A 14,895-nucleotide genomic window follows, 5' to 3' on the forward strand; every position below is an offset into this window, starting at 1 on the left:
TAGGAGGGAGAAAACATGCTTCATTTGCTGAACATAATCCCTGCTATCCTAGTCACAAGAGTGGCCTTTCATGTAGACACAAAATACAGTTTCTGGAACTGTATAGATCCTTCTTACTAGAATTCTAGTAAGTCTCAAATTCTCAAAGTCATTTGAGAATTGACAGAGGGGTGAGGAAGAGGAATCCAGATGTGAAGTTGGTAATTCAGAGATCATTTGGAGACTCAGTGGAACTGTACTTCAAAACAACAAACTATATGGCAAACAGCACAAACAGGCTTGGGTCAATTTAGTAAATAAAGTGAAAATATATTTGTCAGTATATAAGTAATTAACAAGCACAATAATTTTTAAATTAATATCAAAAGCAAAGGAAACCCAGGAAAAATGTAAACAAATGTACTTGTAGAGCAGCAAAGTCAGAAGCACAGTTCAAAATGGAGCGGAGGTAGAGGGTGGCCCTCTGCAAGCGCAAGGAGGAGAATTTGCTTTGTTTTCATTTTCAAGTGTTTAGTAGAATGGGAAATTGTCAAAAATGTGGTGTGTGTGTGTGTGTGTGAGAGAGAGAGAGAGAGAGAGAGAGAGAGACAGAGACAGAGACAGAGAGACAGAGAGAGACAGAGAGATAGAGGGGAGTATATGTAGGTGCCCATGTCTATGTCTGAATATTTGTGCTGAGAATTTTTAAATAATATGTTTTATTTTCACTGTATTGTCCTATGAATAAGAAAGGCAGATGCAAAATTACCTCCACTCCTTTGTAGACCGGCTCTTGTTCCGTTTTCTCTCCTTTCTTCTATTCAGTTACTTTTGCATTTAGGAAGAAAAAGCCTGAGATGTAGCTTTTACACATCGAAGAAAATATTTTCTTTTCTTTTACTATATAGACAGGAAATGTCACTGTGCTAAGTGTATTAACTTGAAAATTCAGGAGGAGGAAATGTGGCACAAGAATAAGACTGTTTTTTTTTTCCTCTTCTCAGATTGGGTAGCTTGCATGTGCTGTGGAGGGGAGAACATGCTTTTGGTACTTGGGGGATGATGTGTGGCTGTGGGATTTGAAGAAACACACCTGAACTTTTGACTTTGAAGTTTGTTTCCTTGGCTTTTAGGATACTTAAAGTCTTACCACACAGTTGAGTTTCCTTACCTATGCACCAGTATTAACTTTTGTCACCCGTTGCTTATAATCTACATTTTTTACCACACATCTTATTTTAGGACAATGTAACACATTTTTAAAATCACTATCAAAGAAGAGGTGAAAGTTGTACATGAGTAGCATCTCCTTCTCCTGGCCTCTTAGATCTTGTTTGCTCATTTGCCGTTAACTTACTTATTATATTAATATAAGTGCCTACAATTTAAAATTTCTTGCCTTAGGGGAAAAACCTTCTTTTATGTTGTTTTGTCAACTTTATTTTCTATATTTTGAAACCTTTTGTTTCCATTTATGATGTGTGTGTAGAGGTCAACTTTGTGGAAAGTGTTGTGTTCTTCCCCCTAAGACCTGGATTCTGAGGATCAAACTCAAGCTGCTAGACTAACATGAGAAAGACTTTTGCCTGATGATCAATCTTACTGGCCCAACACTTTTATCTTTTTTAGGTTTTATCATATTTATTGTTGATTATCTTATAAAAATTTATGCAAATACTTTTCAGAAATATAAGGCATCTTTCTATGAGAGATGAAAAATATAGCAAAAAAAAGTTGCTCCATTTTTGGGAAAAAAAAGAGACTGATCTTTCAATAAGTAGATAAATATAAATGTCAGGATATGTATATGAATCCATATTGATTTAAAATGGTAATGGTGAGCCCAGTGCCACTTGTTATAAGAAAATTGGTAATGAGTAGCTTTCCTATGTTGTAAAACAGATGCGGAATTGGGATTCAGTCTAGTAATGCAGTCCCCAGTAAACCTGGTAGGCAGGGAGAAAGTTCAAAAAGGAGGGAGAAAGGAAGAAAATAGAGGAGGAAAGAACCAGCAGTGTAATGGCGAAGTTACACATGTGGCATCTGTGATCAAAATTTCTAAAACATGGTAGGTCTTTATATTTGTCCTGCATTATAATTTGGGCAAGAAAAATCAGATGAGCGTAAAAAAACAGAGATTGAAAATCTAGAATAATTATTTTGCAAAAAAATTATAGGCACTAGAAGTAAAATGAGAATGCTTTGTGGAAAATTATACTTAGTCATCTGTGCAATGAAATAATCAAATGTGCGTATGAATACACCTTCTATCTTACAAATGGTGTTTCACACACCAAAACATGGCTCCTAATGGCTTTTCAGGTTTCATTTTTTTCTGGGAATTTTTCTGAATTTCTCTGAACATCACTTCAGGATTGCTCGATTTTTTTCAGAATTGATGATCATTTGGGTAAAACTTAGAGTACAGTGAAAATACAAACATGAACCTGTAAGTATAAATCTTTAGTTTATTTCTTCCATTCAACAGAGAAATCTGAAACAAATTTGACTGAAACGATGACATGAAAGGACATGAAAACAAGCATGAACACTCTTGGAAAACAGGATAAATTTCTTCCTACCACCAACAAAATACCAATTTTCCCTTGTCTGGAAATAGAGAGGTGATACATTGTGTTACATGTTCCAAAGCCACAGGAAACTAGCCATTCCTATGATGGCAGCATGACGGGAATTTCTGAGTTATTTTGCCTTGGTTAAGGTTACCAGCTATTTGTCCAAAATACTATCTTTGACTGCTTCTGAAAGTTTTTTTTTTATGTTGCTACCGTAAATTACAATAGTTTTGAATGACTCAAGCTAGCTACTATAACATGGTTGAGTGTCACACAATCACATGAGAGCTTAAGAGAACACATTCGGTTCCTCAAGACGACAGTCTGGGCCTCCTGAATGGCAAGCTTGACGCTGGAGCGTCACCTTGCCCCTGATTGCTAGCTTCCTGTCTGCTGTGCAGATTTTAAACTAATCACACCTCTAATAGTACAGGAGCCAATTCTGTATAAGTGGCCATTTTCTCTTTCACCTTCCCTTCTAGCCTATCTGCTCTTTCTCCGGACAAAATGATGAAATACAAATCCATGAGGCAGATTTGTGCAGACCTGAGTGCTTAGTGTCTGGACATGCGTGTTGATGCTGGCCTTGCAGTGGAGCTAGAGTCTCCCTAAGGCCAGAGAAGTGCTTATCTTTTGTATTATGGAGTTTTTATTAAGAGTTCTGTGACCATACTAATTTTGATATTTTACTCTTAAATTATAAGCTAATTTATATAAATTTAAATTACATAAAATTTATACCTAATAGTAAATATATGACTAATTATGATATAGAGAATCAGCAATAATTTATTAAGACTTTGGATTCTTTTACCCCAATTTTAGTATTATATGTATTTATAGCTATTTTTATATCTTAGAAAAATTGAGGATTTTATATTAAATTGGCAAGTGCTTACAGATATAAAATGTTCTGCGTATCAAGGAAAGTACATCTCTGACACACAAAAACATGACCTCTCCTTTGTTATGTGAGGTTTATACTCCTTCACCCTTTTAAGAGGTTCTGCATTTTAGAGTCTTGTGACCAATTTATTAATCACAGTCCTTGTATTGTCCTAGTTTCTGACTGAATGCACCTTATATCAACAAGTCTTTCTGAATTTCCCCAGCTGAAACAATCTCTACCAGTTTATTTCTTTTTATCTGTACCTATCTCAACTTAAATTCAATTTCAAGTTTTAATTAAGCCCAGATTCATATCTAAGAGGCTTCCATTGCTGTCCTCTTGAAGCAAACAAATTGAAAGATCACAGTAACTAAACTGTCAAACATTGCTTGCTGAACAAGTTATCAAATTAATATGCATGATACATTGTGAAATTTGCAAGCACCATTCACAGAAATAAACAGACCCCAGAGCCAAAAGATTCACATTTGAATCAAGGATTCATGAGGATTTATTGATTATCTTTCATTATATTGTCACATGACCTCCATGAAAATTTGAGAAAATAAGGCCATCAAAATATTTTACTTATTGTGATATTCTCAAGAAGCTTTTGTTTTTACAATAATTTAGCAAAATATATTTTATATCTGTGAAATGTTTACTAACACTTATATAATATGAGTTTATAATAATGAACTCATCTCTTTGCCTGCGTTTATCTTTCTTTTAGTTTACTGCTGACCAGGGTTTAATTTAGACTTTTATTTTAGTCATGTGATCAGGTAGTTTGAGTAAATGTTAATATGAATGTAGACAGACAAGATCAGGATCAATCCAACTACACAATAAAGTTTTGCATCTGTTTCAATTGCTTAGGACAATTATGCCTTTTGCATTTTTTTCCATTCCAAAAGCAGATAGAACCCCACCTCCAATACTGCATTAACCAATACTTATAAGTGTGAGGTGAGGTACACAGCTGCAATATGCAAATTTGGTTACTGTAGTAATATACATTTATGGTTTTCCTGTCTACCTTATAAATCAAAGTAGCACACTTTTCACATTTATTTCTTTTGTTGGTTAAATTTCAAGGAGACAGTAAAATTGTCATGTCATGTCAGCCTCAAGTATTAAATGTACTGTTCCTCTCTCAAAACGTTTCTTCTAGAAGGTATTGTACTTGTTCTGAGTCAATAGAAATTCAATTTCAAGGTTTTTTTCTTATTTTTATGCAGATGATTATAACCTTTAAATAGGAACATGAAGTACAAGAACAGAGTTTGATCATTTTCTGGAAATTACTCTACTATGAATGAGTAAACAAAATTGGATTTTTTGATTACAAGTAAAATGGCACAGACTTTAATAACCTTCTTATCTCAGTAAGACATTTATTAAGGATTAGCAGTTTAAAGGGGCTTGGGACTATAGTTCCTGCGAGGCTTTGTGAAGGACAACTTATCAAGAAATGTGCTCTGCATTTCTTTCTTTTGATCATAGATTAATTGTGAGTAGTTCCTTTCACTTTTCTTTAATATTTTATCTTTAGGGAAATCTGACCTGTTAGAAATCATAATCCCTCCAACAGCTGTGAGCACATTAGAATTATGTATTATAAAACACATTTCCATGCAGAACATACGGCTGTGCAGGCAGAAAGATCTGTATTTTTGGCCCAGGTTTGGAATTAATACATTCCTTGAGCTGCTGAATGGTGTTCATGATGTTTGCAAAATTCTATTACTAGAAATATAATTCTTAAATGCTGCTTCTGATGCTATCATAGGAATTTGAAATTAAGTGTGCTTAAGTGTCATGATGCTCTTTATACTAGCCATTGTTCATTTTCTTCCAAGACCCCAATCCTGCCTACTTTCTTATGAAATTTCTGCTATATTTTCCCTGTTCAAATATATGATTTGACTCAGCTGAACAACATTGGTTATACTCTCTTTCCAACTTGTACAGACCCTTCTCTCTGTTCATATTTATTGTTACAAAACAACTTTCTATCATTGGCAAAGTCAATGTTGGGCTTAAAGGAGTTAATCATTTGAATAAGTAGAGAGGACATTTAAATAAATCTCACTTATCTCCAATATTTCTTAAGTGCCATTGGTCCTGACAAGGAAGTGAGAAAAGGTGTTAAAGATAATATATGTCCATGTATTTTCCATAAGTTTCAAGCATCAGTCAGGTCAGTAACATTAGCCTTACTAAACAAATACAGAAATTATGTAGCATGCCGCTGATAATATTCATTAAATGATTAAGAATCTATGCCACAAGTGTGTGATAAAATGAAGCTTCCTTCTCAATTTATCTCTATATTCCAGTAACCAAATAATAAATATTCTTGCAGCAATCTAGGATTTGATCCAACTTCCCTACTGATAAGTTGAATCTCAGACTGTTTACTCATTAGTCTCCCTGGCTTAAAAAATAGATATTAAATATTCATTAACCAAACTCACAGTCATGCTTCCATTTCTTTTGGTAAATATTTCCTTTCAGGCCAATTGACCAATTGACCAATTGCAAGTATCATATCACGAAAGACAACTCAATCTTCTCTGCTATGTGTAGCCAATATAGTACTTCATAATTTTAAACATTTTTCCTTCCTCTTTTAATGTCTAAGTTAAGCATGCAAGCAAACAGTCACACAGAGACGACAATTTTTTTCAGTTCCTTTATTCTACACCACATATTATTGTTCTTCCCTTAAGTTTTGTGGAAAGTTTTAATGCTTATAAGATTGTAGGCATTTCATCAGGACACAGATGTGGGTAATACTTGATCTCAGGCCTCTTTCTTTTTTTTTTTTTTGATTTTTTTTATTGATAAAAGGAGGATAAAGAAAAGAAAAAAAAAACAAATTTTCACCTCCTCCCACCAGCCTCCCATTTCCCTCCCCCTCCTCCCACTCTTCTCCCCCTCCTCCCACTCTTCTCCCCCTCCTCCCACCCCTCTCCCCTTCCCCCCACTCCTCTCCCCCTCCCTTTCCAGTCCAAAGAGCTGTCAGGGTTCCCTGCCCTGTGGTAAGTCCTAGGTCCTCCCCCCTCCATCCATATCTAGGAAGGTGAACATCCAGACTGGCCTCTTTCTTAACTGCACGACTTGCTCCTTTCTGTGAACAGAGTTTTGAGACCTAGGTCCTTGCTATGAGAACTGGAATATGAATGCAAGGTTTAGCTTTGTAAATGTCCATTGGAAATTATGATCTCTAATATGGGGAAGAGTTCTTTACCTTTTATCATTTGATATTTTTGGAAAACATTTATTAATGTGACATTTACTTCACAAAGTGTTGGAAGGTTTTAACAACAGGATAGCATACAGAACCATTATTGTGATCTTTAGCACGTTATAATTGTTTAGCTGGTTCCTTTTGTGGTCAATATGAGATATTAAACACTACTGTCCAGATATTTAACACTGCTGTCTTGAAATGATGGGAATCTAATACTCAGACTAAAGACATTTTTAGTGGTTTTAGATAATTTGATGGATAGTTACCCTTTGATTTTGGACATGTTTATGGAGGTATATTGTAAATATAATCAAATTTATCAAGGTTAACAATAAAACAGTTACTAATTGCTAAAATTGATGAATTATGAAACTTAAAAACAGCATAAGAGGTTAAAGGAGAGAAGGCATCTAGAATTTCTGAATTTTGTTTTATATGAGTCACTTGAAATAATTTGAAAAGAAGTTGAAAGTACCAGAATTATTTTCTTCCCAAGAATGAATCTAATTGCTATCAACTTATAGGAAATTTGCACTAAAAAATTTCAATTTCTAAGGAAAACATCTAAAATGATGGCATCATTAATGTCAGTATCTTTCAATCTTGTAGGAGTATACCATAGATATAATTTTTGCCCAAACCTGGTTTGACAGCCGCTTAAAGTTCAATAGCACCATGAAAGTGCTTATGCTTAACAGCAACATGGTGGGGAAAATCTGGATTCCTGACACATTCTTCAGAAACTCAAGAAAATCTGATGCACATTGGATAACAACACCTAATCGCCTGCTGCGGATTTGGAGTGATGGAAGAGTTCTATACACTCTACGGTAATATTTATACAAACTGAGGTTGTATTTTCAGCTCTTAAAAAACCTTCTTCACACCAGCAGGGTAGGACATAGGGGCACCTTTCATTTGTTAAAATCTAACATGGTGAACTATTTGGTGATACATTTTTATATTCGGAGTTACTATCAAACGAAAGGACGAGAAAAATATTTGGTCTTCCTACTTGGAAGCAAGAAAGGTTTTAACTCATATTTTAAATTTTATTCATTGATTAATTTGATGATGCTTTAAATATTTTATTTTGTATGTACATAAATTTTGTTTGCTTTTTCACTACACACATACCTTGTGAAAACCAGAAGAGAAACTTGGATCCCCTGAAACTGGAGTCACAGATGGTTGTGAGTCACTCTGTGGGTACTGGGAACCAAAACAGGTCCTCTGCAAGATGAGTGAGTGTTTAAATCCTGATTCTACTCAGCCATGGTTAATATTTATAAGTGTATAATTTAAATTCCTGTGATTTTTCCCTTGTAATTTATTATTATTTTGATTTTTAGCACTGTTGTGAAACATCACCATTAAATAATTGATCCTTGAGTTCAAATCTACCTAATTTATCCCTGTCAAAATATATGCTTATTAAAAATTACTACCTTGTTTTTACTTTTTAAATTTTATTTAGAGTTACATTTCTCCCTTTTTTATCCTCTCTCCAAACCTTTCCATCTAAATCTCCCAGTTCTCCTTCAAATACTAGGCTTCTTTCTTTACTAATTGTTATTGCATAAATATATTTGTGTGCGTCTCTATGTATATGTGTATATAAATATGCATATACATATACACTTTTTAAATATAGCATGCTCAATATATAGAGTGTTATATATGTTATTAGGGAGAAGCACTTGGCATTGGACAACCAATGAGTGTAATGTTTTCTGGGAAGAACAACTCTCATGCGCCCATTTTTTCCTTGTTGTCTATAGGTCTTTGTGTTTTCTATTTCTACTTTGGCATGTTCAGTGGTGTCATCCTTGAAGATTATCATGCTAAATTCAGAGAAAAAAATCATGCATAGCCTTGTATAATGTATTACTTATTGTGTGTCTTTGAACATATTAATTTCATATATATACACTATATATTTATATATATAATTCATGAAACTGCAGAAGCTTTATTTTTAATGCGAAAGCAGAGATTGACATATAGAAAGTAGATACTTAGTTGTCTGAAGAAATGTTTGAATTTCATACTCAGCAGTGAATGATATAATATTCAGTATTAAATTTAAGATTATCTTTGTATTTTATTAGACGATAGTCCATTATAGGATGCCCAAGTGATGTTTTAAAATCAGATAAGTAGTTTTTGAAGACTTAAACAACTCTGCTTTGTGCAATACTTATTTTTTTCTTCTAAATAGATTAACAATTAATGCAGAATGCTATCTTCAACTTCATAACTTTCCTATGGATGAACATTCCTGTCCACTGGAATTTTCAAGCTGTAAGTGAAAGAAATGATAATCCTACAAATTTGGGCTTAAAATTATTTCATTAGCTTATAGAATGAAATCAAATATGATCTTAGAAATATGTTGATTGTTATTCCACTTTTAAGTTTAATAAATGTAAGTACTACATTTGTTTATTGATTTTAAATTTAAAAAATAAAAGTTTTTAGTGAATATACATATTGCAAAATAATCTTTTTAACTCAGTTTTATTTCAATGCCTTTTTCTTTATTTTTCTACTTTGTTTTGTTGAAATTTGATTTTTCTGCATTGTATTCTAATTACAATCCTGATTTTCTCAACTCCTCCTAAGTGCTTTCTACCTCCACTCCCACTCGAGTCACACCCATTCTGTCTCTTCTTGGAAAACAAACAGGTGTCTAAAGAATAACATAAAAAGATAAAACGAATAAACTGGAGTAGAAAAAAGTAAACAAACATTCCATTTTCTCATTCTAAATACTCAAATGGGCTGTGAATCTAGGCTGCATTCATTCAAATGATTTTACACAACTAGAATTAAAAACTCTTTGAAACTATATCAATTTTCCTGATGCAATATCTCACTTTATTGGATTTTAAAGTAGGTTTCAAAAATTGGTTGAGGAAAAAGTGTTTGCTTTTATAAATGATTTCAAATAAATAAGGATTTTAGCCACTGGAATTCATATAAGAAATTATAAGCAGAAAGGTAGGCTTACAATCAACTCAGATATGAGTATATTTTAAAAACACATTGAAGTCTTGTGTTGATTTTTGACAATATTTTGGGGATTAAATAGTAAATACCAGGTCACAGTAATTTTAGCACACGAGAGTCTGAGATGGTTCCCAAGTTCCAGGTAAATAATAATAGTGACAATCTGAGATTTATGAATCAAGACAGTAGGACAACATCAAACTTCCCTCTCTCTCAAACTACTCAGTGCAAAAACAAAACTCATACTTGTGATCATCATAAGTGCTATATAATTCTTTAAAGCACACACATACCACACACACACATACACACTTCAGTTAGTATTTTCTGTATTTGACAAAATTTATAGTATTGAATGAGAGAAGGATCACAAATACTCATTGGATGGTGTTGGTATTGCAATAATATTTTAAATTTTTCTAAAGTACATATATTTTACTACAATTTTTTCTCCAGATGGATATCCTAAAAATGAAATTGAGTACAAGTGGAAAAAGCCCTCTGTGGAAGTGGCTGATCCTAAGTACTGGAGGTTATACCAGTTTGCATTTGTAGGATTACGAAATTCAACTGAAATCTCTCACACAATCTCTGGTAAGGAGGAAACAAAAGAAGACGTTGTTATTTAGGTATAGAAAGCAGAATGTAGATTTTCCTATGTTTTACTCACTATCTAACATATCTATTTCTTTATAGGAGATTATATTATTATGACCATCTTCTTTGACCTGAGCAGGCGGATGGGCTATTTCACCATCCAGACCTACATCCCATGCATTCTAACAGTTGTTCTTTCTTGGGTTTCCTTTTGGATCAATAAAGATGCAGTACCAGCCAGAACATCACTGGGTAAGACTGTGCTACTATAGCACAAGCTCTTAAAAATTAATAAATAAAAATTCATTGATGCATATTTTAGAAATATCCTCTAGACTATAATGAGGTAATAATGGATAAAAAATTTAGTATTATACAAAATTGAAAGGACTTCAAATAGTATAGGATTTTACATAGTAAAGAATTTGGAATTAGAAAACTCATATTTTACCCGTAAACAGGACTAAATATTCACACACACACACACACACACACACACACACACACACAATGTGTGTGTGTTTAAGAATTAACACATAAAAAGCAGAGAAGGGAAAATTTCTGAATCTCATTTGCTAAATATTTTAATTGCCTTACAACGAATATTGACGATGATTTAGCAGGATCACAAATCATCACCGTTTAATTTACTAGTTAATACTATAATTGCAAATTGATGGCCAGCTGTTCCAAAAGAGAGATATCTGGATAGAACAAGAGCTTCCTGATTTCTAAAACATCAAAAGCAGTGAAACTAATCTGTTCCTTTTAGAGTTTCTTATACAATGCCAATGTTTACTAGAGTAATTTCTGCTTCATCTTTTAAAAGGTTGATGACGATCTTTCTATAATAGTGCACCATAATGATCACAATATATAGTAAACAAATGGCTGATTTTATACATGTTTTAACAAAGTGACAATCTATAGTCTCTTCAATATTATACAAGAAAAGCTTATTAATAATTGATTCATATTCAGAATAAAGATTCAATCACATTGTGATTATAATTTTATCTAAAAATGTAAAGTTAGATGAGTTTTATTTTTAATGATTAATAGGTTTTCCTGTAGTTTCTATAATAGCTGGAAAAAATGTTCATTCAATTAACATAGTAGATTTAAAATCACATAAATAGGTCAGTAGTAGATCCTGAAATATTATGTATCCTAAAAAAAAATTATGGAGTCCTACCATAGGTATAGAGTAAGTGAGTGAACAAAATCTATCTATCTATATATATAAATTTTATTTACCCTATCCTTTAAGATATTTTATGTTTCTAATTAAAAGATTTATTGAAACTTATTTGTATTATAATAAAATTTTAGCTTAGGAACTTGGGATACTGATGATAATAATCTTTAGGCATAAGAATAAATCATTATCCTGTTTTTCTTAAGATCACACAGCAAATAAATGAATGTAAGAAGTGGAGATTTAGAATTGAACTTAAATTTACCTCCATTCTTCAAAACCTCTGCATTTGTATTATTTTTTCTTTTTAACACTAATTATCCATGGGAGAATAATGATGAGGTTCTCTGAGAATTATTTCAGCATATTCTAGTGGTCACATGAGAAAAAATGATCCCCAAATTGCTCCTCCTATACTAAAGATTTTTTGTAGCCATTTATTTAAATTAAATTACGTCCATATTTACAAATACATATTTATTTAGCATTATACTTAGCATATTTAAAAACCTTAAACATTCAGTTCACAGAGCTATGGTTGTGGCAATAAAGAATAAGAATGGAGTTGGGGGTAGCTGGAGAGGTAACTTGGTGGTTTGGAGTACATGCTGCTCTTGTAAGGAGCCAGGTTTGGTTTCCAGCACACATATGGTGACTCACAACCATCTCTAACTATAGTTCCAGGGGTTTCAATCCTGTCTTGCAGCTTCTTGCAGTGTATCCATGTGGCACATATACAAATATAATTATTTAAGTGTTTTCGTGTATGAGTGTACAAGCACTTAAATAATAATATTTGTAGAAGAATGAAAAACACAAAAAATATAGAGCTTCTTATTTAAATGACTTAAGACTAACAATGGTGAGAATAGTAAGACGACTATTATATAAAGGAAGAGATAAAGGAGTCCAAAGATGGACACAGGGACTTGGCTTTGACATGTATCAGAATTACACATACTAAAATTTTAAAAATATAAAAATTCATGAAGTGTATTTGAAATGCAAAATATATTGTTATAATTCTGCATCCTTAAATTTGATGTTTTTAAACTAAGTTCAAATTATCACAAAAGAAAATATTACATTAATACATTAGTTAGGCTTCTCTTACTGAATGAGGCAAACAAAAAAAATAAACAAACAAAATAAACACAACCAAAAAAACCCTCCAATAACTGTTCCTTCAAGTAATTTGAAAACTACTTGCTTCTGCTGCACAGGTACATAAGTGCTCACTATGGTGTCATATACTGTGGAGAAAGGGATTCAGAGACTTTTGGTTCTTGGCTGTATGTGTGGTTTGTGACTTGAATTTCCATAGCCATCTCATCGTTCAAGGTGGCTGCTGGCTTATGGTCATAGTATTGCAGTAGAAAGAAGAGGAGGGAATAAAGCAAGGCATCTCTCACATTGTGGTGTCTTCTAGACTTTAATTCTTGGCTTAGTCCCCCTGGTACAATCTTACCTTCTGGTCACACTCTGCTTCAGAGAAGTGCCCAGTGAAATTGCACTTTAAGAAAACCTCCTGTCAGCCCAGCAAGTGGTGGCACACTCTTTAATTCCAGCACTTAGGAGGCAAAGACAGGAGGATCTCTGTGAGTTCGAGGCCAGCCTGGTCTACAAGAGCTAGTTCCAGGAAAAGTTCCAAAGCTACAGAGAAACCCTGTCTCAAAAAGCCAAAAAGAGAAAGAAAGAAAAGAGAAAACCTCCTGTCAACTAAAAATGTTTATTTTTTAACCATGGAGAAGGGAAGAGTGAATATTAGGAGCCAACCTGAAATTCATAGTGATTTGAATCATTAAACTTTCCTACACAAAGAACACAGTGAACATAATGTAGCCATGGTTACTAGTAATTCTTTCTGGCAATCATATCCTTTTGTTTCCATTGTTTATTTCAGCTGACATTAATGTTAAATTAGAAGAAAAGAATAAAAATGTTCTGTTAAATTACCTGTAATCATCTATTATTTTCCCTTTTCTTCACAGGTATCACTACGGTCTTGACTATGACAACCCTCAGTACAATTGCCAGGAAATCTTTACCTAAGGTTTCTTACGTGACAGCAATGGATCTTTTTGTCTCTGTTTGTTTTATTTTTGTGTTTGCAGCACTGATGGAATATGGAACCTTGCATTATTTTACTAGCAATAATAAAGGAAAAACCACCAGAGACAGGAAGCATAAAAACAGAACTTCGGTATGTTTTATTTTTATTCCTTTTTAATAGTAATATTTTTGAGAATTTCATACATGAATGTTGTATTTACATCACTGTCTCCCTTTCCCTTCTTCCCTCTCTCTCTTCCTTCCAAATTCACAATCTCTTCTTTAATATTATCATTACGCATACATACGTGTGGGATATAATAAGATGTAAGAGTTGGGACCTTGTAGCATTACTTGTGTTTGTTTTGGCTTGTCAACCTGGGTTGTCATGATGATCTTGTTAAGACAAGTAGGTTGTTGGTAATTCATAGGTGTATTTCCTTGTTATGTCTAGGGGCCATGGTCTATTCACAGCTATCCTTAGCCACTGTCTAGTATAATGTTTCCATCCCCTCTTCCATGAATTCCACTTAGCCTCAGGTTTAGCAGTTGTGCTGCACGTATATCACTTGGGGTTGCATATACCACAGTCACTCATTTTCTGAATTTGTACTATGTGTATCAATATAATGGTCTGCATCTCTTGCAAAAAGAAGTTTCTTCGATAAGCAGTGAGAGTTACTCTTAGCTGTTGTTACAAGGATAGGTATTTTGAAAATGGTTGGAAAGCTACCCACTGACATAAGAAGCTTCTCTGGCAAAAGTTGGGACCAGCCCAAATCTACAGATATAACTCCTTATAAGGCAGCTTGATAACATGACCATTAGCAGAACATCAATAGGATAGTTTTTTTTCTCTATTGTCTAATTCTTCCCTAGCCATGATTTTGATCTTGATTCCAATGCCCCTCCTATGAATCAGGTCTCAAGTCCAGTCAAGGGAGCAATTGTATAGATAGAATTATATTATTGTACAGTGTACAGATCCTGTTTAGCAGGTCAGAAATAGAGCTACATAACATCACTGATATCCTTTCTTCCCCCACAAGCTTGCATAACACCTTGCAATGCTATGAAAAATAGGTAGCAGGTAGAGTTTCCTGGTTAGCTCAGGAATGATTTGTTTTATAAATGTCACCAATGTATATGGTTTCTTCAGCAGCAGGATCTAATTATGGTGAACAACCTAGAGTAATGGCAAAGTGCTGTATTGTTTGAGATGGTATTGAGACATCCCTAACCAAAACTCTTAGGGAAATAACCCCATTTCTCTAAGGTTTTCTTTTAACAACCTGTCTCTTCTTGGAATAGTATTTTCCACTACTGCAGAGTA

General features: G+C 33.5%; 1 protein-coding gene across 1 annotated transcript in view; it reads left to right on the top strand.

The window, feature by feature from the left end:
- Positions 1 to 14,895, top strand: part of Gabrg1 (gamma-aminobutyric acid type A receptor subunit gamma1) — a 72,988-nt gene that overhangs the window by 44,999 nt on the left and 13,094 nt on the right. Inside the window, exons 4-8 of the mRNA XM_075943179.1 lie at positions 7,313 to 7,533; positions 8,925 to 9,007; positions 10,172 to 10,309; positions 10,412 to 10,564; positions 13,502 to 13,713. Of these exons, the coding sequence (XP_075799294.1) occupies positions 7,313 to 7,533; positions 8,925 to 9,007; positions 10,172 to 10,309; positions 10,412 to 10,564; positions 13,502 to 13,713 (807 nt within the window). The remainder of the gene's footprint in view (positions 1 to 7,312; positions 7,534 to 8,924; positions 9,008 to 10,171; positions 10,310 to 10,411; positions 10,565 to 13,501; positions 13,714 to 14,895) is intronic.

This window comes from Microtus pennsylvanicus, chromosome 12, assembly GCF_037038515.1.
Source record: "Microtus pennsylvanicus isolate mMicPen1 chromosome 12, mMicPen1.hap1, whole genome shotgun sequence".
NCBI lineage: Eukaryota > Metazoa > Chordata > Mammalia > Rodentia > Cricetidae > Microtus > Microtus pennsylvanicus.